General features: G+C 49.5%; 1 protein-coding gene and 1 pseudogene across 1 annotated transcript in view; one reads left to right on the forward strand and one right to left on the reverse strand.

Annotated features, from left to right (window-relative positions):
• Positions 1–22,372, reverse strand: part of LOC143145276 (uncharacterized) — a 53,085-nt gene extending 30,713 nt beyond the window's left edge. Inside the window, exons 1-3 of the mRNA XM_076308493.1 lie at positions 19,310–22,372; positions 18,274–18,744; positions 14,508–14,662 (exon numbers count right to left, since the gene is read on the reverse strand). Of these exons, the coding sequence (XP_076164608.1) occupies positions 14,508–14,662; positions 18,274–18,744; positions 19,310–22,033 (3,350 nt within the window). The 5' untranslated portion in view covers positions 22,034–22,372. The remainder of the gene's footprint in view (positions 1–14,507; positions 14,663–18,273; positions 18,745–19,309) is intronic.
• Positions 4,157–4,369, forward strand: LOC143146056 (histone H4-like; annotated as a pseudogene).
• Positions 22,373–24,290: the final 1,918 nt, after the last annotated feature.

Here is a 24,290-nt window from a genome sequence, read left to right on the forward strand (position 1 = left end):
TGGAACGCGAGTCGCGGACCGTTGCGTTATTCGATTACACTTTACACCGGCGCGCGAAAGAAGAGGAAACCGAGACGAAGCACTGGTTCGAACGGAATCGAAACATCGAGAACGCGAATAGTTTTCCGGGGCTATCGCGCAAACGGAAACGAAAATATCGGTCGGTAATCTGGAGAGGAGCGAGTCGTGGAAGAGATTCTCGAAAAAAAAGGTCCGCATCGAGGGAAATCCTGTGTCGTAAGTGGCTCGTTTCCCTAAGATAAACGAATCGCGTCCGTATCTCCCGCGTCGAGGTTCCCCTCGGGTTATCAGCGGAGAGACGCGGATAAAGAGTTGCTGCGCGAGTATGGCATCCTGGGAGTCCCAAAGATGACTCCGGAGTCGCATACCCGGCAACAAAAGGGTAATCCCGGAGGAAGCCGGGTCACGGGGGACGGGGGCGCGGAGGGGCTGGCAGTGCGTGAAAACCAGGGAGAAAACCGAATAAAAAGAAAAATAACGTTAACCGGAAGTTTACGGCGCTTCGGGTAACTCGTTGCTAGTCTGACTTCCGGCGAGCAGGGAAAGAAAGGGGGAAGAGGGAGCTGGGCGGATTGTTGGCGGCGGCGAGGAGGACCGAGGGGCTGCCGGCACTGCGGCGGCGGAAGAGAGAAGAAGAATGCAAACCAAGACAGAGATTTCGCTGCCGGCTGGTTGTGAACTGAGTGTAGAAGCGAAGGAGGGTGTAAGAGTAGATGGAGAAGGTAGCTAACGGACGAGGAGGGCAAGAGGGTTGAAGGAGGTCGTGGTGTGGGCGGATCGAGAGAGAAAGAAGAGGTGGCAGCGGTGCCTAGGCAGTCGGGGCGCTCGGGTGAGAGAGAGCCAAGCGCCACTAATTAGTGCCAAGAACGTAATTAAGTAATTTTTAATTAAGTGACTGCCGTTTACGCGCACAACCACCGCGTACGGGGTAAGCTGGCTCGATGCAGGGTGCTTCATCCAGGGTTCCACCGCCATAAGCCGAATTACCCTTCTTCCGAAAAATTCGCTTTCTCGCGAGCGCGCGCATCGCGTTCCTTCGTACCGCTCGAAGATATTTCCGCGTCCGACCGCTCACGGAGGTGGAAAATAATCGTCGAATCCGTTGTTCGTCGATTCGGCGTCCAATCCGCGGTATTGACAATCGATACGCCGGAGTCAGACAACGGTCTCTGTCAGCGAACCGTTCGCGTTTCGGTTGTTCGAAACCAACGACGAGCTCAATTATAAGCAACGTGGAACCCAACGCGATACCGCGAACTCGATAATTAGGAATATCGTCGATGCGAACGATGGATGCAATTTCGTCGCGTCGAGTTCGCGGTTCGAAATGAGGAACCCTGGCCGCCTCGGAAAGGAAGTAAAAGTCTGCTGGCAGGGTAGGTCGGTATTGTAGGTACCTGTCTACAGAAGGCCACCGTCAGCAACGGTGGTAGTAGCAGCAGCAGCAGTAGCAGCAGCAAGTAGCGGTACCCAAAGAGTTGCCACTCCATTGTGCCGTGCACTGAGTTTTTAATTAAGGAGCTGGCGCGAATTTCTCGAGATTTCCCAGAGCTATCTATATATACATACATATACATATACATATACATATACGTATACATATACATACATACTTACACACACGCATATATATTTATATATATATAGTGTGTGCGTGTATGTGTAAAATATACATTATATATATATATCTATAACTTTGGCTGTCGCCGTTTACGTCCGTGCGTGTACGTCTTTGCACACGCGCGCGTGCAGGACAACTGTATACAGACACGGGAGAGAACACGAGGACGGGGGCTCCTTTGTGAACTTCAAGGGCCTCGCGGCGGCTGAAGAGATCGCCGGCGTCTTCTTCTTTTCCATTCCTTCGTTCCCTTCGAGGACCAGGTATAGCCATCAGCAAGGCTGCGGCCCGAATATCAAAAACCAAAGTTTCCTCCTTTTCATTAGAGGGTCCTGGTTACGGGGCTACCGCGATACATTTTCCCGTATCCCTGTTCCTTTCTCTTCCTGTTTCCCCTTCGTCGTCGTCTTCTTCTTCTTCGCGTCCCTTTTCCTCTCTTTCCACTTCTTGCCGGTATTCCTGCCATCCCCGACTCTTTTTCATGTTCGATGTATTACCTCTGGCCCTACCCAACGCCCGTTCGCTCGTCGTCTCTCTCTTTCTCGACCGGCCTTTGTCTCAAAGAACTCGTACTTGCTCATTTCGCCCAGGATCCTTTCTTTCTTCCGAGGGTACCGATGCTCCGCGCGGGAGGAGAAGAAAATCGAAAGAGGACTTATCTCAGACGCGAACTCTTGTGTTGTAGAAAGAGAAAGAGAAAGAGAGAGGGAGAGAGAGAACGTCGATAGTGCTCGATGTCAATGATCCCTAGAATGGTGCTTGTTTCTCTCGAAACGAAGAACGTCTAGCCCCGTCGTCGTTGTTTTTTTCCCCGAAAGGGAACATCGGTCCGGTTCGAACGGGACGAGAAACTTGTAAAAATCGCAAACTCGAAGGAGAAACAGTCACGACCGTACGAACGAGAGAAAGATAACGATCGTTTTGTCGCGGTAAGGAAAGTTTGTCCGTTCGAACGGATTCTCGATGCAGTACCCTGGCCTGGATTTTAAAGTCTCGCGTCGTATCCGAGACGACTCGGTACGCCTCGACGCGATCAGGGACCTTGTTCGTTGGAAGAACGTAACGATGCACGCGCGAGCCGCGCGGTAATTTCCCGCGTCAACGTAAACGCGCAAGTGTACACTCTTCGTGAAATTCGATAAATTATAAAGCGACCCCAATTACAGGCACCGGCATCGACGTGGTTTCGCCACGCGTCGCTCGCCGAAAAAAAGGAAAAAAAAAAGAAGAACGAACGTAACGAGAACGTCAAAAGACGAACCGGAGAGCCAGGAGACTCGCGAAACAACGGAACAGCGAGCAGAAACCGGTAAAAAACTGAAAGAGGAACACGCCGGAAGAAGCGGTTGAGGGGAAGCGGGAGAAGTAGAAAAGATTACGAGAGCATAGTAATTACAAGGCTCGCGTTCTTCCGGCTCTACCGCGGAAGCTCACATACTCTACGGGAGAACGGTCCGCTACCTACGAACGCAAGCACGCGTTCGCGTCTCCTCCACCTACTTACGTATGTACGAACGTCTGCATACGTGCGCGAGACGCGCGTACTCGGCCCTCTCTCTCTCTCTCTCTCTCTTTCTCTCTCTCTCTCTACTACCGGCTGTCAACGTTTCTCTCGCGCTTATTCCCGCGTGTGCACTAACTCAAGGCTCGAATTTTCTCCGACCACCCTCTCTCCCCCTTTCTTTTCCCCCGGCTGCAGTCAGCTTATTCCTCACAATAAGAGAAAACCGGGGCTCGGTCGTCATCGTTCGCGTATGGGTGCACGCGCGTGTGCAACGCTCCCGCGACCACGTATGCGCGTGTAGGAACACGCGTGACGCTCGCGTCTAGCCTTCTTGCTAAATGGCCCTCGCCTGCTCGCTGTTTACCACGCAGCCGCCCACGCACGCCTTCCACTGCCAACCTGCCCCCTCCCCCCGTCCTACTCCGCACTTCTCTCTCCTCCTACGAGGCATGCACAATCTTGTGGGATTAAAACACAAGCCGCCGCCGCCGCCGCCGCCGCCGCCGCCGCCGTCGCCGCTACCACCGCCGCCACCGCCGCCGCGGAGGAGCGTAACACACGCGGTCCCGTGCGTGGAGATTGCCTACAGTCACCACGGCCCGTTTGTAGTCAAGATTTCGGTGAACCCGGGGCGACCCGCGGGTTCACTTTTCGAGACTTCGTCTCCCTTCCCTCTCGTTCCCTTTGCCTTTTCTTTCTATCGTCGTTCGATGGGCGGTACCTTCGTCGTCGAAGCTTGCGTATCCGAATGTCAACGATCGTCGACGTTGTACCTTTGTCCATTCAACTTTCTTCTCAACCCCTTCGCAGTTTAGTCCAACCGCCAAGCGACAACGACAAACCGTTTAGATCGTAAACTCTCGGTTCGTTGAGGATACATTTATACATTGTACAGGAGAGGTACGACCAAAATCGTTTAAGTTATCTTATTCTTCTCTTTGGCTACTTTTAATGGATACTAGTACTAGAGTTTATTTTGATTTTAAGGTAGGTGGACGAATTTGTTTGAAATGACTGGCCGTGGAAAAGGAGGGAAAGGTTTGGGCAAAGGAGATACAAAGAGGTATACGGGAAAGTATTGCGTGATGATGTTCAGGGATCGTCTAACTGACTATTCGAAGATTGGCAAGAAGAGGTGGTGTTGAAAGGTTTTCTTGAAAATGTGATTCCAGATCCAGTCACTTACTGAACGTGCAAGGAGGAAGACAGTGACAGCTATGTAGTATATGCATGAAACGTCAAAACAGAACGTCAAACAGTCAAACAGAGAAGTAAAGAAACGGAAGAAGTTCAATTCCGATGTTAACCCTCGTGTCTGTATCCAAATTGTTAGCAATTGTTCGAATTCTGCGCGTAAGTCTGATATAGGCAAAGTGAAAGGTCCCAAGCTGTTTAATCGGGAATACGAACAAACTATTTCATCTGCGCCTTAAGTGATAGAGGTAAAGTTTAGATTGTAATATCTTGGTTCGTGAAAAAACTTATAGTGTTTGTATAGATGAAAAATATGAAACAACCGTTTTTGTTTACCATTAATAGAGAATGGTACGTTTTGCATGTACTAGTTCCCTTTTGATCCCTTTACACTTTCGTTAATACATTGACTGTCCAGCCCAATTTATATAATATTTGAATCTTCCAGAATTTATACTTTGACCAAAAGTTTCTGCAGGAACCATACTCCTACACGTGCTCTGAATAATTTATTTATATACTCTATGGTTCCGTTTAGAATCCAAATGACTATAGCTTTCTGTATACGGGTACCCATGAGTATATCTCGGCTATTACACAAGAGTAACCTCGTTGTCCATTAAACTTTCTTCGTAAACGTTTACTCGAAAAACGCGAGTCGACGTAAAATTATCTAAATTTCGAAATCTTGGAAATCGATTATCGGTACCCAAACGTTGAAGTTGCACGGAGGACTTTTATTTTTTGCATTTTAAATATTCAAGTAGGTGAAGAGTAATTGTTTTTCTAAAGTCGTAGAGTAAAGTGGGTCGCGACGAGTGGTAGAACTGGCAAGGGACGAAATTACGCGGAAAATGATTCGAAAATTGAAAATAACATTTTTTCGTATAATGCTCCGTTTTCGAGGTAATCGAATTTGAAAATTTGTCGGGTGCGCGTGCTCTTGGCTATCTCCCGACGACGGATTTCGCTATACACGACTAATCCCGGTTGTTCTTGTGTTTATAAACATGGCAATAGCGAGCTTAACTACTGCCTATCGGGCTGTTACTCGCTATCGGATTGGATTATCGGTATCAACGAAAACTCTTTTCTGCTAAAAAATAAAATCGTACAGGCCTTTGAACAAGTAAAAGTTCGAAATACTATTGCCAGCGGTACACGCTTCTTTGATTCATCGAGCAACCCTTTGTACTCGAAAACGAGCGTTATTAAAATTGCTAAAATGCGTTGTAAATTAGTATCATTCGTAAAGCTATTAACGTTGTCGTATACCTTGTAATCCGTTTAGTCGAAAGTTATCAAAATACATACGTAACCGACAAATATTCAAATTCGATTATCTCGAAAACGATACCGTAAGAATTTTTCGAGGCCAAAGTATAATTCAATCGTATTATTTTTCCTGGAAAAATTGAAATTGCGCAAACGAAGAAAGAACATCGCGTTACGAAGTAACAATTATTCGATCCATAAGTAATACAAATTGATCAAGTTACAGTCGACTATCGGAGATCGTCGTTACTTATTCAGACAAACCTGATTCTACGAATAAATAACAATCTCGATTTTACGTATTACAGTTCGAACTCGTTGTCTCGCCTAGAAGTACCAACAGGAACCAAGATCTTCCCAACTCGGTAATAACTCTGGAAAAGGGCGATGCGTTGACAGTTCCAGTGAGATGCCATTTACGTGTACATTTCCTAGTGTGTTACAGGCAACAGCGCGTAGCACCTAATTATAGATTGTTCTAAAACGGTGTACCATTTCTCGGAGTCGAATCAAATATTGGACAGTTTACATCCGATTAACGGAAGAGCCGGAGGACTTTGCACGAAACCAGTTACCAGAGAGGGCAAGAATACGAACGAAGGTAGACGCTAACGACCGGTCACGTGCTCGACCGACAGTTAGGGGTTGGAAAAGGAAATTCCAGTTTAGAAAATTACCGCGTCATTACCCTAACCATCGTGGCCAGTGGGGACAGAGTGGGGAACCGGCTGGTAATGTCCACTACGGGGCAGATCGTCGATTGATAAGAACGAGGCAAGGAAGAAATTAGAAAGAGAGACACGAGAAGGCAACCCTCCGTTGAAGAATTATCGAGGATTTCGAGACGATAAGCAACCCCTCGAAAGTGTGACTGGGTAAATTCATCGTCGACTTCATTATTCGACCACTCGACCGGCTTTCGATTCTTCATTTACATCGCGCACCTCTTCTTATTATTACTTTGCCCGTGCTCTAGACACTTCCGCTGCTCGGCCATTAACTCGCGCTCATGCTTATCGAGCCATGCTTTTGGGATCTTTTTACGGTACACGCCACTGCTGCCCCTTTCTTCGCCTTATTTTATCCCTCTCGATTACGGGGTGTGAATGTTTTAACGGAATAACGAACGAGGGGTATCGACGGATGTCCCGATGAAATATACCACATTCTGTCATTAAGCGTCGGTTTAACCAACATCTGGCTAAGAGAAACTGAAAGTGTCCAAGCTGCTACGAAATTAAGCGATTACCAATGCTGTCGAGCCAATCATCTGTATCGTTCATCTTCGTCGATATTGTACACGCGCATGGAACTTACGACAGGGATAGTTTCTGTCGGGAGACATCGATGCACCAATTCCTGTTTAAACGTTTCGCTTCCAAGCACGCCTTTCTCGAAGTTCTTTTTCCCGAAAATGTTATTCTAATCTTTCATTGTCCTTATTCCAAAACTCTCGACGGGAGAAAACACCTGCAGATGGATTACTCGACTTTCGATTTACAATTACAGAACTCGTACTTTCAAACTGCGCGAGTTTTATAAGTCGTAAAGAAATGTCTACTCTTTTATTATATAATATATAATATTATAATATAATATAGATTAATTTAATTTTTCTAACAATAATGTAATTATTAATCTAAATTAGTATAATTATTTTTAATGAAGTTTGTCCTGAATTTTGTCAAAGTTGTTAACGATATACACACGAGCAATCAGATCCAAATCTTATAATATGCCTATAGTAAATTATATAATTATAATATAAAGAAATATTATTTATCCGATCTTTTATTTAATCTTAATACTTTTTTAATATAAATTATAAAACATTTTTTTCCAAAACTATTTACCATTAATATACTCGAGGCATGAAGATTATACCTACAAATCTGCTTATAACTGTAATAATTGTAATTTCACCGATTTTCACCAATTCGATATAACGTCAAAGAAGTGAAAAAGAAATATATTATTTCAAACGCCTCAAGTACCAGAGACATTGTATACATTGCAGTTGTACTCGAATCGCTTCCCACAATATCGTGCAAAATAAATGTATCACTGAATAATTTAGTTTCTCGTATATCTAGTGTATTGTAATAATTGTTTGGATTAAATAACCTCTAATTCTACACGACTAATGTACTAATAACAATACTTTCTTTCTGCGCACACTCTGGGCGACTCGATTACTATTAACCGACTAATCGTCTAAAATCCCGGGAATCGACACCACTCTCCCCACTCCATTATCAAAGCTCGTACTTTTACATAGTTGTAACTATAATATTCGTATAAATAATTGTCCACAATAATAACTTTCTATTTCCATTCAATATTATTATAAATATTGAATAGAATCGTTCGTAATAAACAAAATAACAATTATCGATTCTTTGCTCTTTAAAATCAAAGAGTAGATAAGCGTCGATTAAAATATTTCATTTGTCCGATCGGAATTGTTTCCTCAGTTGCGAGAATTTTCATCCAATTCGAAATACAAAGAATCCAACAACGAGATAAAGATACGCGCGAGGAATGTATTTCGACAGGGGAAAATCCACTCGATAAACGATGGGAATCGTTCGGAGTCGAGTAACCGAAGCAGACACCCGCGAACGTGTGACGGGACACCAGCGGAAACTCGCGCGTCACCGAAACATGGCCGACGCTGTGCTCGAAGTGTTAAACGGAAGATCGTCCCCGGTAGCGAAGGAATCGCGGCTGGATTCTCATTCGCTATCGAGAAACCGTGGCCCCCACGCGACGCAAAATCCATCGTCTGGCCGGTTCTGTGTCGTGTACGGTCGCTGTCCATTATACGACATAAAATTGCTTCCATCCGGAAGATAAGATCTCACGGCCGAGTCGCGTGTCCTACCGTAGGATCTGATAACGAACTAACCCGAGTCCACGCGGTTCTCACCCTTTCTTTTCTCTTTGTCTCCCTTTTTTTCCCCTTATTTCGCGCACAAACAGACAGACGGAGGCGGAGATGCAGGCAGATAGAGAGACCACCGCGTATATAGGCGCGCGAATGCAGCACACGTAACGGGCGCGCACAGGCGTCGCAACCCTGTCATCGACGACCCCAATCATCCCCCCCGGCAAACTTCATCGAACGAAGGCTGTCAATATCGTCGTCGGTATAAGCAGATCCGATGATGTACGCTCGACGTCAACGAGTCTCCGTAAGATATCGGACGTGCTTTCGATTCGACGCGCGCGTGAGAAAATAGGGTGCGAAGAATCGCTTTGTGAAACCTCGTCCTTCTCTCTCTCTCTCTATCTCTCTCTCTCTCTCTTTCTCTCTCTGGTGGACGCGCGCGCGCGAGCCTGATCTCCTTTCGTTCCCTGTTCCCCCCGAGTCCCTTTACTGTTGCGCATTTTCGCTTCGGGACCGATTTTCTCGTTCGCGGGGGAGCGGGAGAGGTTTGCAACTGACGACGACGAAAACGCTCCCGTCGCGCGAGTTGCAAGAATCGTTTCGACGCAGCGGCACCATGCGTGGTATTGCTTTTTTTTTCGATTCCAGGAATCTGATTCCAAAAGGTTATTAATTTCTCACTCTTCTGGACTAATTTTTCTCGAGGAGTACGATTTTGCGAACATTTTTTATATAAAGTCGCGGAAATTTAGAAAGCAACGATGGCAGACATTTATACATTACTTTGAAACATTTTTTTAAGAGTCTACCGATACGTAAATACTTCTATAGCTGTCGCTTGTTTGATTTTTTATTCATCGAAGAGTAGCAATAATTTTCCATGGAACAACGAACATTCATATATGTGTATATGTTTTTATAAATTGTAGAAATCTCGCGTTACGGTAATAAGGTATCGAATAGTGGCAAGTCACGAGCTGTTCTCGTAATAATTATCGTATTCGACGAAGGTCGAGCATAGTTGTAAATTTTTCTCGGTAAATGGCTGTCGATAAGATACATTTGACTCGGGAGATCAAAGGTGGAATCTGTTGTACAAGAGCCTGACGAAGATTGGACGAATCCAATTGACAGATCGTTTCGAAACGACACGACAGAAGGGTTTAAGGACGCGTACGTACTTGCGAAATCTGTAAAAGATCTTGGAATCATATTTATCTTATCACGAGTGTTCCACGAAGACCATAATTTTTCTTTCTCCACGTTCTTGCGTCATATGGCGTAGAAAGTCGGGAGTCGTATGAATAATGATGATCGTAACTACGAACACAATGCAACGTGACTTGGAATTGTTAGTACGAACAGCAAGAGCAACCGAGCTATTAGTTTTCCGTAAAGTACCAATCGGGGATTATTACTTGAAAATAAGGCTTCCTTTGAGTAGAATTTCCAATTTGAATCGATCGAATAAATAATTCAATCTTTCTGCAATCGAAAGAGTACTATCTCCCGTATGAAAATACGAAGTTTTAATATCAATCGGTAGAAGTTAAATGTCTGATAATTTAAAAAAAAAAAAAAAGCAGTAAGCGGAGCTCTAGCGTTACTATACTCCCTATGTAGACTTTTTATCAACCGTGTCGATCCCTCGAACGATTCTCCGATATTTAACCGATCGATCCAAAAATTTATTCCCCTGACAGTTTCTTATCATAATCTTGACCGTAATTCACGGTGTCGGAAGCGATTTGACGATTAAAACGGAGCGTAGGGGGGAGAAGTTCGATCGATCGCGTATTAACATCGCCGATTAATAGTTTGCGTAGAATGCGCAACGTCTCTGCTCTGCGTACGAATATAACGCTCAGCTCACATCGTTTCGACGATTTTGAATTTTATCCAGAAAACTAAAGGAGGAAAGAAGAAAAAAAAATTCTGGAAATCGTGATATCGATCGAGAAACAATTTATACAAGGTCCAAGGAAACCACGTTTATTGACCACAATTTTCAAGGCTTTGCGTCGCGTACGCAGCGTTCATTTCTTAACGCTATGTACGCGGTGTCCTGAAAGCCTCGGCGTACTTTTAAAAAATGACCTGAATTTCGAACATACATCTTAACGATGCGCTGCACGAAGTGCTCGTACAATTCGTGTGCTGGAAAGAGGAACTTTTGGAACTCGAATGGGTCTACAATTACTCGATGGTTTATGCTGTAAAGAATCCTCCAACGCTTCGCACTACACTCTTCGCGTATCATTCTTTTCTCAATAACCATTTGAAATTCGACAGACTGGTTCATTTACGATTCATTATTACTTATTCTTTCACCTAGAATTTGTTACTTTCCACCGTACTTTCCGTATCATTTACTATTTAAATGTTCACTCATCTGAGCGCATATTTCCCCGTTTGGCGGTCACACCCTGTAATTAATACTTTTTCTTCCGCGAATAGTCTCTTCTTCGGGGAACCAAGCTTGCAATGATCAATGTTTCGAGCCATACAAGTTCGTTATTTTCCCCGTTAAACAACGCTCGAGAATATACGCGTAAACCGTTAAGAAATGCGGTCGAAATTCATCTTACTTTACAAAAATATTCGACCATCTTTCAGATTACTCTGTACAGCGAAACGTTCTTGAAAATTCGAAGGATATTTCCGGAGTCGCTGAATAAAATCAACGTCTGCGTTTCGCGAAAGTGGACATCGAGGTTCCGCGATGACTTTAACGTCGGGCTGGCAATGTTTTCGCTAAATTTGTTTCCCGTGGTCGAAAATTCGTAGGGCGTCCGAGTTTCTCGGGTAAGAAGCGTTCTCAGGTCGAAACGTTCGGAAGATTGGGAAAGGATGACCGAGAGTGTCAGAGACCGGGGTGTTCTCGTGACAAAAGTACAACGACGAGCGGGTGACACGGGAAGGGCGAAGGCCGAGGGGCGAGGGGTGGCCGGTACACGTAGCAGCGTAGAATAATGTGGCGAGGCATTTCCGCATAGGAAGCCGTGCATTAGGCTATCAGATCGAGCACGCTCAACGACTGTCGGAGAGCCAGGAGGAAAAAGTGTCCCGGGGTAAACCCTTACGTGATTAGCCGTCAAAGGAGAAGGTCCGTAGGGTGAAAGTGTGCCTAATGAGCCGCGAGATTGGCACCTTCGTGTCGTCCTTTAATCGCCATTTTACGGGAAACTTGTACGAAACTGATATGCAAGGATTATCAAGAGGAAAGTTTCAATTTCTCCCTTTTACGATCGTTAGGGTGGCCGCCGGGGTAGACGTGGAAATTATTTATGGACACCGGCGGCTAGAAACATTGAGATTATAAGCGGCACGGTTCGAAGGGAGGATCTTTTCCACCCCTGGCGGTTAATTCTTCACGAACCGCAACAGTTTATCCGTTGCGGACGGACCGTTCCCACTAGCGTTAATTTTATCACGGGGGCACGGGGTGATCCGAGTTTCTCCACCTCGTTCATGGGGACTCGATCGTTCCTTCTATTGCCCAAAAGGAAAGAAAAGAACGCGTTTTTTTTTTTGCCCCCCGCGGAGAGTGCTCTGCGAGGGAAATTCGAGAAAGACGACCGCGAAGGGGGCAAGTGGAAATGGTTAGGTCGCGAACGGAGCGTTCCCACTAACGTTAATTTTATCACGGGGACACGGGGTGATCCGAGTTTCTCCACCTCATTTATGGGGACTCGATCGTTCCCCGTATTGTCCAAAAGGAAAGAAAAGAACGCGTTTTTTTCTTGCTCCCCGCGGAGAGTGCTCTGCGAGCGAAATTCGAGCAAGACGACGCGAAGGGGGTACGCGGAGATGGTTAGGATGGAGGATGGCCCGCTCGCGGTCTCACTCGTCGAAAGAGACCACCGAAGAACCCCTCTGCCGTGTTTCGACGGTTTGGTCTCTCGTCATCGGGAGCACCGGCTTACACGAGACGTTGGAAAAAGAACGGAGAAGAACGAGGGAGTGGGCAGCCTCGAGGAAGAGGGAGAGAGAGAGAGAGAACGAAGATCCCTCCGGCCGACATGACAAAATGTAGCGAAATATATTCAGCCGGTAATTAGCTTTGTGCTTAACGGCGGAAGCCGGTCGCCGATGCAATTTTTGCTGGACGTTTGAAACTTTCGCTAACACGCTCCGCGGCCGGTTCTCTCTTATCAACCGCTCTAACCGATTCTCTTTCCCGCTGCCTACGATGGAATTGTTTCGAGGAGAAGGAAACAGGGCCAGGGGGAACACGGGAGGAGGAGAGGTGGTCGAAGGGCGACGTACCGGGAACGGCACGAGGGACAACTTGTTCGCAACTGATCCGCGTACCCTTTGGCTTTTCAGTCGGCGCGTACACGTCCGTGATTTTTTTTAATGCTCCGCGCGCGCGCGCGCGTACGCACGCCTACACTCTCATCCTCAAGCTTCGTAAGTCCCTCCCCTCTGCCCTTACTTACCCACCTAACTCCCGACGTCGTCGTCGTGGTCGTCGTCGTCGCCACGTGCCTAATTCGAAACGAATCGAGACGCTTCGCGAGCCCGATTCGCTTCCATTATATCGCGCAGGGTAAAAAATTTCGTACGAAGTTTTCGCTCATTTTCGCGGCAGGATTTTAAGTGTGCTCCTTCCTCGTTTCCGCGCCGGCCGGGGAACCGGGCAGGCCGTGGAGGGTGGGGGCCATCGGATTTTAACGGACCTTTTTCCGCGTTAATTAAATTCTGTGGCTCGCCTCCCCGGGTCGCTCGAGTGCCTCGAATATTTCGCACGAGATCGACGATACGGACCGTCGCTGTGATCGACATATTGAAAATCGATGACAAAGTCGAGCGCGAAATTTTCGGAGCTGGTGTCAAGTTCGCGACAAATTTTACCGGTTTTAGCCCGGATCGAGGTTCCGGTACCCTCGTGGCGGTTTACGGAGAAGAATCGAGATTACGATCGAAGAACGACGCGAATACGTAAATCGCGTTTCGAGATATCGGAGGAAAACAAATTTTCGGGCTACTCGAAACACCTGTCGAGTGTGTACCTCTTTTGCAACCTTCCCGACGCCCGCTTTTACGAAAAACGATCGATTCGTACGAAATTGAATTTCGAGTCGATCGACGCGCACGAGAAATTCTCCCGCGCGAATGGACGAACGGAGAGTAGGGGGAGAGTGACGCGACACGGTTAAGAACGGAGTCGTCTACGCGATAAATGTCGGTGTTGGGTGAAAACTTATGGTCTCCGGGAGGACTGGGCGTCTCTCGCGATAAGAAACCGGCAATAATGTAGCAGCGTGACCACGTGCGGCCTCTTCGACCGCCTTGTATCTCGAATCTGCACTGTACTCAGGCTAATTATAATCAGGCTAATGCCTGCCGGCCGGTATGTGTCGGTACCCACCGCCTCCTACGTTCCATACCTGCGGCAATGTAGCCGCGTTACTTATCCCCGACCGAAGAGGAGTAATTAAGATTCGGACACACCCATCGTGACTCTCGTCTCTTGGGCTCTGACCGTTTCTACGCAGGGAGTGGTCGATCCCGTAGAAAGCTCGTTCTCGTTTGCATACGCGGGAACGTGATCGCGTACCAGAAACGTCTTCCACGATCTCGTTCTTTTTTTCGATCGCGAGACGAACACGCCGACGTGTTCATTTCAAGTCGACGTACCATTTCCGTACGAGGGTTGGAGGTGTAACTCGACGAATTGGCGAATTTACGAGTTCGAGAACGATTTCTCGCATCGATGGTCTCGCGTACGTCCTTCGACCTTACACGAGCGTTCTCGTCGACGGTTACGGATCGTCGGCCGTGTTATGCAAATCACCGTGTACCCGTAACCGTGACAATTTCTTTTTCGAGCGTTACGGGCACCGAACGAACGCGAAGAGCGCGCGAGTACGTCGAAGGAGGGGGATCGAGGATCGTTTCGTTACGAATCCGGATAATGGCCGTTTCTCCGAGCTCGAAAACAACCCCCTTCGTCGACTTCCCGCGCGGGATCGTAAATACTCGACAATCGTACTCACCGAAAATTGGAGAACCACTTGACCAGCTGCGCGGTGTTGTTCTTGTTGAACTTAATATCGGGGAAGTACATCTTGAGGACGGACGAGCTGGGGTACCTGACCCAGAAGAACATTAGCTTCGCCTTCCTGAGATGCATGGGCGTCAACGTCGTCGAGTTCACTGAGGTTAAGGTAATACTCTTTGCAAGTGTTGAATGCATTCGGTGGAAATTTCTGTCGTGGAATTTGGTTATGAAAAAAGTACAGTTTGCTGGACGACTTTCGGAACGTTCTCGCGGGCACCCGGTCGTCCTTTCGTCGATCACGGGAAGAGTACGAGCGGTTAGGGTGACGGAGCAGGTCGTTCCGAAGAAGGACGTTTCGCGATGCAACCTGTTTCTGTATACGCAACTATCTCAAACTTAATCGTGTTTCCTTCGTATCAAATTGGATTAGAAATCGTACAAGCTGTGGATATCGCGAGGGTAGCAGGGGTCTAACGTTCTCGGCGAGGTTGACCCACGATTGGCCGTATCCTCAGCGGAAGCCTTACCGACTCCTTATCGGTAATAGGATCTCTTCGTGTGGTTTCATCGCATTCTTATTTGGCTAATCCGTGTGTTCAATCTCTTGCGAATCGTCTGCGACTTGGACTTGCTCTTAAACGATCAGCTTCCCCGAGGAAGCTCTTCGTCTCTTTCGAAACGATGGAAACCCGTCTCGAGAGTAAGAACGGTACCCAGAGACTTCGACGTCCGACTCTGTCGCGCGAAACTATCGAGAAGAGATCCGGGAATTTACATTCGGAACGAACGATCGCGGAAAATCCGCGCGACCTTCCTCTCGGACCCTCGATCCGCGCAAACCCGTCTAATTCCGTTACGGAGGAAAACACGGGTCGTTTACAATTTTTCCCTGAACGCCCATCGTCGTCGGTGTCACTGTCAACGCGCGAACTCTCGTCGCGCGAGCGAACTCGTCGTTCACGAGCGAACGGTTCGACGAGTGTAGTCGTTCGCGTCAAACGTGCGCTCACCGGGCGTCGCATTTTGCCTTCGCGGTAACGTCGATGGGCGATAACGAGATGCCAGACTGTAATAAGGGTTATTCCGCCCCACAGTCACCCTTACATTATCGAGCTGGTCCTTCCTCGTACCCTTGTAACGCGCGCCGCCCGCGCCTACGCGTCTGCTGCGCGCTTATTATACACTGCGCAAGTGACGTACCGCGAATGTTGAAAAAGAAGCAACGGTTACAGGCACTCGCGGTCCTCGCGATAATTAATCTCTCGGTAAGTTTTCGAAAAAGTCTGACGAAGGAAGATTTCTTTGGTACTCGATGGAAATTTGTGAAACTGAGAATTTTGAAAAAGAAAAGAAACAAGGTCGATACCTAGATTGTACTTTCCAATACCATCGATACCCAGGTTTATAGGCAGTTATTTCTTAGCGACTTATCGAAAAAGGGAAGGAAGATTTCTTTGGTAATCAATGGAAATTTGTGAAACTGAGAATTTTGAAAAAGAAAAGAAACAAGGTCGATACCTAGATTGTGCTTTCCAATACTATCGATACCAAGGGTTACAGGCAGTTATTTCTTAGTGATTTTTCGAAAAGGGGAGGAAGACTTCTCTCATACTTGATGAAAGTTCGTGAAACTGAGAATTTTGCGGCTAAAAAGGGAAAAGTTCGGTACCTAGATTATGCTTTCCGATACTATCGTTACCAACGTTTACAGACACTCGCGGTCGTCGCGTTGATTAATTTCTCGGCGACTCGTCGAAAAGGCTGGAGAAGGAAAGTTTCTTTCCCATTCGACGTAAATCCGACGGAAGCTGGGAATTTTCTGACCAAATAGAAGCAAGATCGATATCGTCCGGATCGCGTTTTCCGATAGCACCGATACCGCGAAAACGAACAGGTCCTGTTCGCTCCTAGATACGTAGGTACCGAAATCACCGTCGAGCGTTTATCGCGTGGCAATTATCGCGATTTAACGAGAATTCGCGAGACTGGGAATTTCCTCCAACCGCGTTGTATCCGAAAGAAGAAACGAGAAAAGAAAAGAATCGTCGATATCGTCCAGATTGCGATTTCCGGTAACACCGACACCGTCGACCGAACGGTCCACGGTCTCCTCGTTTCGAGGTACGCACCGAAACCGTCGTTCCCCTTGTCGCACCGTAACCACCCTCCCACCGTAGCGTTTATCGCGAGAGTACCAACCCCGTTGTTTCCCCACGTTGAACGCAGAACCGGGAAGGAAACTCGGACAGCGTGAAAAGCATATTCGGATACGTCGAAGGCCGGGCACTACCAGTGACAGACAAGGGTGAATCCAGAGGAGAATGGTGAACAGCAGGTTGTGCCGCGGCCATGCGCTCGACCTACCCCAAGAGGAGGGAGTGAAAAAATGCGCCATTGATTTTACATCAAAGGCCGGCTAAAAAGGTGCCAAAGAACGCCGCGCTGCCGATCGAACGACCCGAACCGGCACACACACACATACAGTTGCATTTTCCGACGTTGCATCGTTGCCGCCGCGTTTACACGCCCGCCACCACCACCACCTCCTCCTCCTCCTCCTCCTCCACCTCCTCCTACCCTCACGGTTCCGCGCGACACACGTCTTTTTTTCCCCCGGATCGTAAGTCCGATATTTGTTAGCGCTTTCGGCAAGTGAGAGAAGGCCGCCGCGAGCCACCGAGCCGGGTCATGCGCGATAATCGAGCCGCTGAACTTTTCGCGCTGGTTGCTCGCGTTTACCGACGATCGCTCAGATGCGTCTTGACTCGGTTTCTCCTCGTTTCTTTCCACCTTGGCCGCGTCTCGAGGCAAGAGTATCGGTAGACGATCGGTGCTTCGAATTGCCAACGAGGAGTCTTTCGTTCGGGATGCAACAACGACGAGGAACCGTGCAGCGGGTTGGAGTGCAACAAGAGAGGTGTAAAACACAGGCCCCGATACGAATCGTCGGATACGAGTCGAGCCTGTAGAAACCGAGTTCCCGTGGATTCTCATACGCCGGGAGAAGTAGCGGTAGAAGTGGCTTATCTACGATAAGTCGAGGAGACGCTTCTGATGGGAAGTTCACGGACCGCCTCCTCTCTCGTTTCCGCGGTTAAATTCCGAAATTGCGGGACAGATTATTGGCTTGCGAAGTTGGGTGAGACTCGAGGCAGAGGGGTGGGCCGAGTAGGCAAAGAACTTTCGACCTCGCGCGTTGTTGCCGGACAAACTCTACTCGTAGGTGCAGCCAACATTAGCCTAACTCCGTGGCAAACTAATCTAACATTCGTCCGAGCTTCCTCCCGCCTCCTGCCATTCTCTCTCGGCTTCCTTCTCCTTGTGTCGGCGGGGTTCTCCGAGTTTTTCTCCCGGAGAACTCGACGCGGTTTTTCGAAGTTTCCCAGCTTCGCGGTTCCCTTCCCGAGGTGGGCGCGGGACGCCCGGGGGACATTCCTAAGCATCGTCATCAACTCTTCCGCTTTTCTACCGCTCTTTAACGCTCGATTTTTGCTCGTCGCTTTATCCAACTCTTTAGAACCGCCTAGCCACATACTCTTCCCGATTTAATATCGAAAGTTGGACCGTACTTTCTTTGGAGAACGTCCAGACTGTGTCCTCTCGCGATATTGCTCGCGCATCAAAGTCTAGGTATACCGGGCGCGTTGCTCGCGTCAACGAACACCGATATCGCGAGCGTTCTCGACGAGGGGACATTGTCCAGGACGTTCGCCAATCTCTCGACGATAGACTCTGCTCGACGCTGTATTAGAAAAGGATATTGTAGGCTGAACTCCGTCGTAGCTGATGTCGCCGGTGTTGCAATCGCTGACTCGGTCGTTGCTGTCGATCCTGAGAGGTCCGTAGTCCGGACTGCCGTGCTGGGCAGCCGCCAATAAGGCAGGATGCAATAGAGCCGGCGGATGGGGCAATGGAGGGGAATCCCTGAGTTCTACACCTCCGTCCGGAGGACTCGCGGTTAGGTGATGTGGCCCCGGAGGTGGTACCTGACCCGCACGACCCGTGTGAGGGTTGAAGAACGGCGAGTACGGCGAGAACACTTGACTCTCGTGGAGACTCGGATTTGGTATCGCTACGCTGGTTGGCAGAGACACTGGCAGCATCGGTGGTGGCGCGTGGTAGGGTCTCGGTGGTGGTGGGGGCGGTGGACTCTCGCTGCCTCCTTGCGAACTACCACCCTCCTGCGCCAGAATTCTGGACACGGTCCTCGGTGTGATTCTCGTGTCCGTTACCTGTCGAGAAAATATTAATCAATATCTCGATTCACGATCGTGAAATTCCGATCTTCGTCGCGCGTACACGTGCGCAAATACGCGCACAAAGCGTACGCGCCCCCGTTCAAACTGAACCGAGAACGTACTCTGTATTTATACTTCGAAGGCACACGAGCAACAGGATATAGACAAAAACGACGAACCGCGATGTTTGTACTCAAATTTCTATTTTGCATTTATCGATGTTTTCTCGCGAAAAAGAGTTCGAACAAATATCGTTACCCTTTCGAAACGTTTCTCGGCTTGTCCAACGAATTGCACAGTTTTTTTTCTTTTTATAACATCGCAACGTTTTTCAGAACGTATCCGAACTTTCGCGCACACTCGTAACGTACGATCTTATCGATACGCGCCACGGTGGAGAAACGGAATCGAATTTCGTTCGTTTCGAACACTCGAGATGGATACGCGTTAGAAAACTACCGAATAGTTCTAAGATCGAATCAACGAATCTTGGACGATAGTTGGAAACATTCGCGAAAGGGTTACGAATACGGACGATAAAAACGTGTAGAACAATTACCTTATGACGTTTCTTTTTCGGCGTCATGACGAGCGAGAGGGCCTCGTTCTGTTCCGAATCCCTGACTTCTCTCTCGTCGCTTCTCATGTTACAGTATTGGTCGCGTTGCTGCTGTTCTCTCTGCTGCTGTTCGCGTTTCTGTTGGTGTTGTTGGTGCTGTTGTTGCTGTTGCTGTTGCTGCGCCTGCATGGAGGCCATAGCGTATATCGTCGACGGCTTCGGGGTCTGAAATATTGCACCGCCAGACCTCACGTGCGGGGGCAGTTGGTTCATTTGATTAAGGTTGTTTTCTGTGGGGCCAGAATGAGGTCCGTGGGGGCCACCACTTATGCACCCCATTGTGGGGAAACCCGTAGACTGTGGAGGAGGGGGCCCGCCATTGTGGGGCCCCCGTGGCCCGTTTGGGCCACCGGGTGGTTGTGGCGCTCCTCTGTCGACTACTTTCGTTCTAGGTGATTTTCTTTCGAGTATTTGGCTCGCCAGAAGGAGATCCTTGTTCAATTGTTCGGCGGCAACTTGCGCCGCCTCGCTTTGCGTGCCAAGAAACCTCCTCTGTTGCACGAACCTGGTCATTATACTCTCGATCAGATTCGTCAAAGACGAAGTGATCTCCGTTTTCAGGATATCCGCCAATCCTTCAAGATCCGCACCGGTGATATGAGGACCCAACGAGCAAACCGCGGTGGCGGCTCCTCTAAAAACACTTAACCTCTCTTGGAAGTCTTTATGTTGAAGGGACGTACTCGCCGGTTGCATTTGTGGCGTTTGCGGCGTGGACGGGCCGGGATTGCTTTGACTGTGTTGCTGCGCTTGACTCGGAGGGGGTGGTGGAGAATTTTGTCGTTGATGTTGTTGCTGCTGTTGATGCTGCTGCTGCTGTTGCTGCTGCTGCTGCTGCTGCTGCTGTTGCTGCTGCTGCTGCTGCTGTTGCTGCTGCTGTTGTTGTTGCTGCTGCTGCTGCTGCTGCTGCTGCTGCTGTTGTTGCTGCTGCTGCTGCTGCTGCTGCTGCTGCTGCTGTTGTTGTTGTTGGTGTTGCCTCGCGGCAGCCTCCTGGTGTTGCTTCATTCTCTCCAGAGCAGCGTGTTGCTGTTCGAGGTAGGCGTTGTGTCCGATCTGATATATAGCTGCCGTGGCGTGCGTGTGCTCAGGTGGGACGCCCGTGTGTTTGTACAGTGGTGGATGAGGTCGCGGTGGTCTGGGTGGTGGCGGTTGAGGTTGATGCTGAGGACTGGCGGGCGCATCGCCGCTCTCGCTCGTGTCCGGTTCCATTTGGCTCGAAAGCTCCTTGTACTTTCGTTGCATCGCCGCCAACTGCGCGTGCAGCAGTTTCAGCTGACTTTTGAGGTTATCCTTCTTCTCCTCGCGTTTTTGCCTTATCGTCGAAGGATCCTCCTCCTCCTCGCTCTCCTCCTCGTCGTCCAAGGTGGTGTCGTTGACACTGTGCTGAAGAACGTGATGCACGGTCTGTTGCTGGGGTTGGTAGAGTTTGCGTTTTTTACAACCGTTCACCGTGGTGGTTTGAAGGGCAGGACTGCTTCGCATCGTGCTGACGATATTTTCAACGCGGGCGCGTTTAATTTCCGTCGTCGGCGAGCTGGTCTCGGTTTTGGGAACGATCGGACAAGGAGAGTTGCTCGGGCTTCGTTTGATATTCAACGAGTCCTGCATCTCCTCCTTGACGGAAACGGACCCTGACCTTGGTTGCGTCGGACTGGGTGGCAAACTCTGCTCGCAGTCCGATCCGTCGAGATTGGCCCCGGGCTCCATACCAGCTTCGGCGAAAGCCTCCTCCATAGCACGTGCGGCCGCGGCTGCGTCTTCGGCGCTATCCTCGGCATCGCCCGGCATCACGGTATCACGATCACTGTGACTCGCGTTATTCACGACGTTATTCCCGTCACCACTGTCCTCCCCGCCACTCTGCACTGTTCCACTACGCGCACTATCACTATTCTGTTGCTGATGCTGTTGAGGGCTCTGTTGATGCTGCTGCTGGGACTTGAGTAGATCCGCTGTGGTGTTGTTGTTGTTGTTGTTGTTATTGTTGTTGTTGTTGTTACTGTGTATACTGTTATTGTTGTTCGGCTGTTCCTGGCCGGAGAGCGCGGACAATTTGCGCCCTTGAAGTATATCGCGAAGCATGTGCTGCGTGAGCTCGGCGGTGGCGGGATCGTCGCAATTAACCACAGCACCCGGTTGCAAATTCGCGGCGGGGTCCATGCCGGCGCCAGTCATCCCATGACCGCCCTCTGGCGGCGAGCCACCGGCGTCACTGGCCTGTTTGACCTGTCGTCCGAGCAGCTCGTTCAACATCTTGGCGGGGCCGTAACCCGGTGCCCCGAAGAAGCCGAAAGCCGCGTGGGCGGAATGCTGCTGAGCGGTGGGACCCGTCGTAGCTGTACCTAAGTGACCTTGACTTCCTGCCGCTCCAGCTTGTTGTTGCTGGAGCTGTTGCTGCTGCGACTGCGATTGGTGATGTTGCGACGGCTGTTGTTGCTGCGGATGCGTTGGCCCGGTGCCACCGAAGATCGAACCGTACAAACCACCGCCGTGGAAGGATGGCCGGGAGGTGAAGTGCGGTATACTCGAGTAGTTGTTGCGCGGCTCGCCGGCGTCCACGCGCTGTCTGGTGCGCTTCTGCTTCTTCTGGAGTTGCTGTTGCTTGCTTTCCGTGGTTGCTCCGTAGGGGGCGAAATACTCGGTCTCCTCCCCCGATGACATCATCGGCCGTCTGGTTGGTCGGCCCCCCGAAGGCCTCCGCGTCCCCTCCCCGCCAGGGTTCCTTGTCACCCCTCCCCTTCGCGCTCGAATAGCCCCTCGTGGCTCAGCGCGCTGCTTCTGTACTCTACTACTCTCACCGTTTCCCCTACCACAGCCGCCTTTCCTCCTCGTTCCTTCTACCTTCTCGTCCCCACTCCGATCGTCAACACTCCCCTCTCCACTTTCTTCGTCTTCGGCGGCTCCTTTTCCTTTTCCTTCTCCTTCTCCTTCTCCTTTTCCTTTTCCTTCTCCTTCTCCTTCTCTTCTCCTTCGCCTTCACCTTCTCCTTCTCCTTCGCCGTCTCCTTCTCCTTCTCCCCGTTCTTCTCCTCCTCCTCTTCCTCCTCCTCCTCCTCCTCCTCCTTCTCTTCCTCCTTCTCCGCCGCCTTCTCCGCCGCCTCCTCCGCCGCCTCCTCCGCCGCCGCCTCCTCCGCCGCCTCCTCCTCCTCCTCCGCCGCCTCCTCCTCCTCCTCCTCCTCCTCCTCCTCCGCCGCCTCCTCCTCCTCCTCCTCCTCCTCCTCCTCCTCCGCTGCCGCCGCCGCCGCCGACGACGACGTCGGCAGCCTTCTCCTTCCTGACGAACTCCTGCTTCCTCCTCTTCTCCTCCTTCTCCTTCTCTCGCGCCTTCTCTGCCACTTCTTCCGTCGTTCCTCGGTTTTTCTGCACCTCTTTTCACTATTCCGCGCCCCGCTCCTTCCGTCGCGGAGCTGACGCCAACAGCTGGGACTTCTCGATGACTCGGTGTCGGCGGTTCGTCTTCGTCTCGAAACGACGATTTCTCTCGGCGAAACGCGGCACGTTGTCGGGACTGTTTCCGCTACTTCCGCTTTTCCTTACGTTTCCGTTACGATGACAATTGAAGCCGACACCGCCACTTCCGCTACAGTTTCTACCGTTGTTACGTTTCTTCGCGACAGTCGCTGCGATATTACTCCCGTTGTTGATCGCGAGACGCGAGGCCGATGCTCTTGCGGACGAAATCCTCGTGCTCCCGCCTGGGAGCTGCATCCTTCGAGCTCGCCAAAGGGCTGAGTGCCCCTCGCTCCCTCGTCTCGATTTTCGTTGGCGCGATTCTTCTTATTACCTCTGAAACAGAAATATCGTCGAACGCCTTTTACTCGGTATTCGGAAACGGTCTTGGCGAGCGCGGTCAATGAAAAGGGATCGATATTAGACGCAAAGTTAAACCGTGAACCGTATTTTATTTTAGACGCGCTCTGTATATAGACGCTCGTCCACTTCCGTAGATAGAAGCGTCTGACCGAAGCGTCTGTGTACGACTGTCGTTGACTTCGCTCTTAGACGCAACGCTACCGCTAGAGGCAACTTACTCGCGCTAGGAGAAGGGTTTAATTTAATTTCGTGCTTTCGAGTATTTAACGCGAGTCTCGAGAAACCGGGACCGTCCTACACACGGGGATTTCTAATTCTCGGAAACCTCTAAAACCACGCTCTTTCTTACCCTTAACCGTTCTTTCCGCGTTCTTTTCGATGCGTTTCGTCTCGTCGTCGAGAAACAACCGCCCCCTTTCGTGAACGAATTATCCGCAAATCGTTGCGAGACGCGATACGATCCCCATACGTTGGAATTTTTTCAAGCATCGCCGAATCGCGCGTACGAGAATAAAATGTTTCTTTCGTTGATAGAGCCACGTAAAAGCGGAGGGAAAAGTGTCTCGGTTCATCGCACGATCGCGTCCCACGATGCCGGGAAACGTGGATGAAGATGCCGAGTGTCGAGTGTCGAGTGTTATCGGTTAAAAATACACCGATCGACCACGACGACAAGGCGAACCGGTGTGTTTTAACTTCGGCCGATGTCTTGCCGAGAGTTTCAGCGAAAACTGAAAGTACAGCGAACGTCGGCGGTGAGATTGGTCGAAGAAGAGGGTGGCCTGCGGCCGAGGAGAGACCATAAGAAAATTACTTGCGTTGAATTTCTTATTCGGAGCGTAGGCAGTTCCGTCAAGTCGACTCGTTGTCGGGGATTACGCGTCGTCGTTGATCGATAGTCGCGAGGGAGAAGAAGGAGGAGGTAAACGTTGCAAAAAAGTAATTGATAGCGAATCCTCGGTCATAGACCAGCGCACCATCTGGTAAAACTCGAGGGATCCGTTACGCTCCGCGTTCGACTCCGAATTTGTTCTTGTTCTTTCGTGCAACGCTTTGCGAATTTCGAGCGGTCGAGTGTAAAAAAGAGAGAAAAAAAAAAAATGAAGAAT

The sequence above is a fragment of the Ptiloglossa arizonensis genome, chromosome 4, assembly GCF_051014685.1.
Source record: "Ptiloglossa arizonensis isolate GNS036 chromosome 4, iyPtiAriz1_principal, whole genome shotgun sequence".
NCBI lineage: Eukaryota > Metazoa > Arthropoda > Insecta > Hymenoptera > Colletidae > Ptiloglossa > Ptiloglossa arizonensis.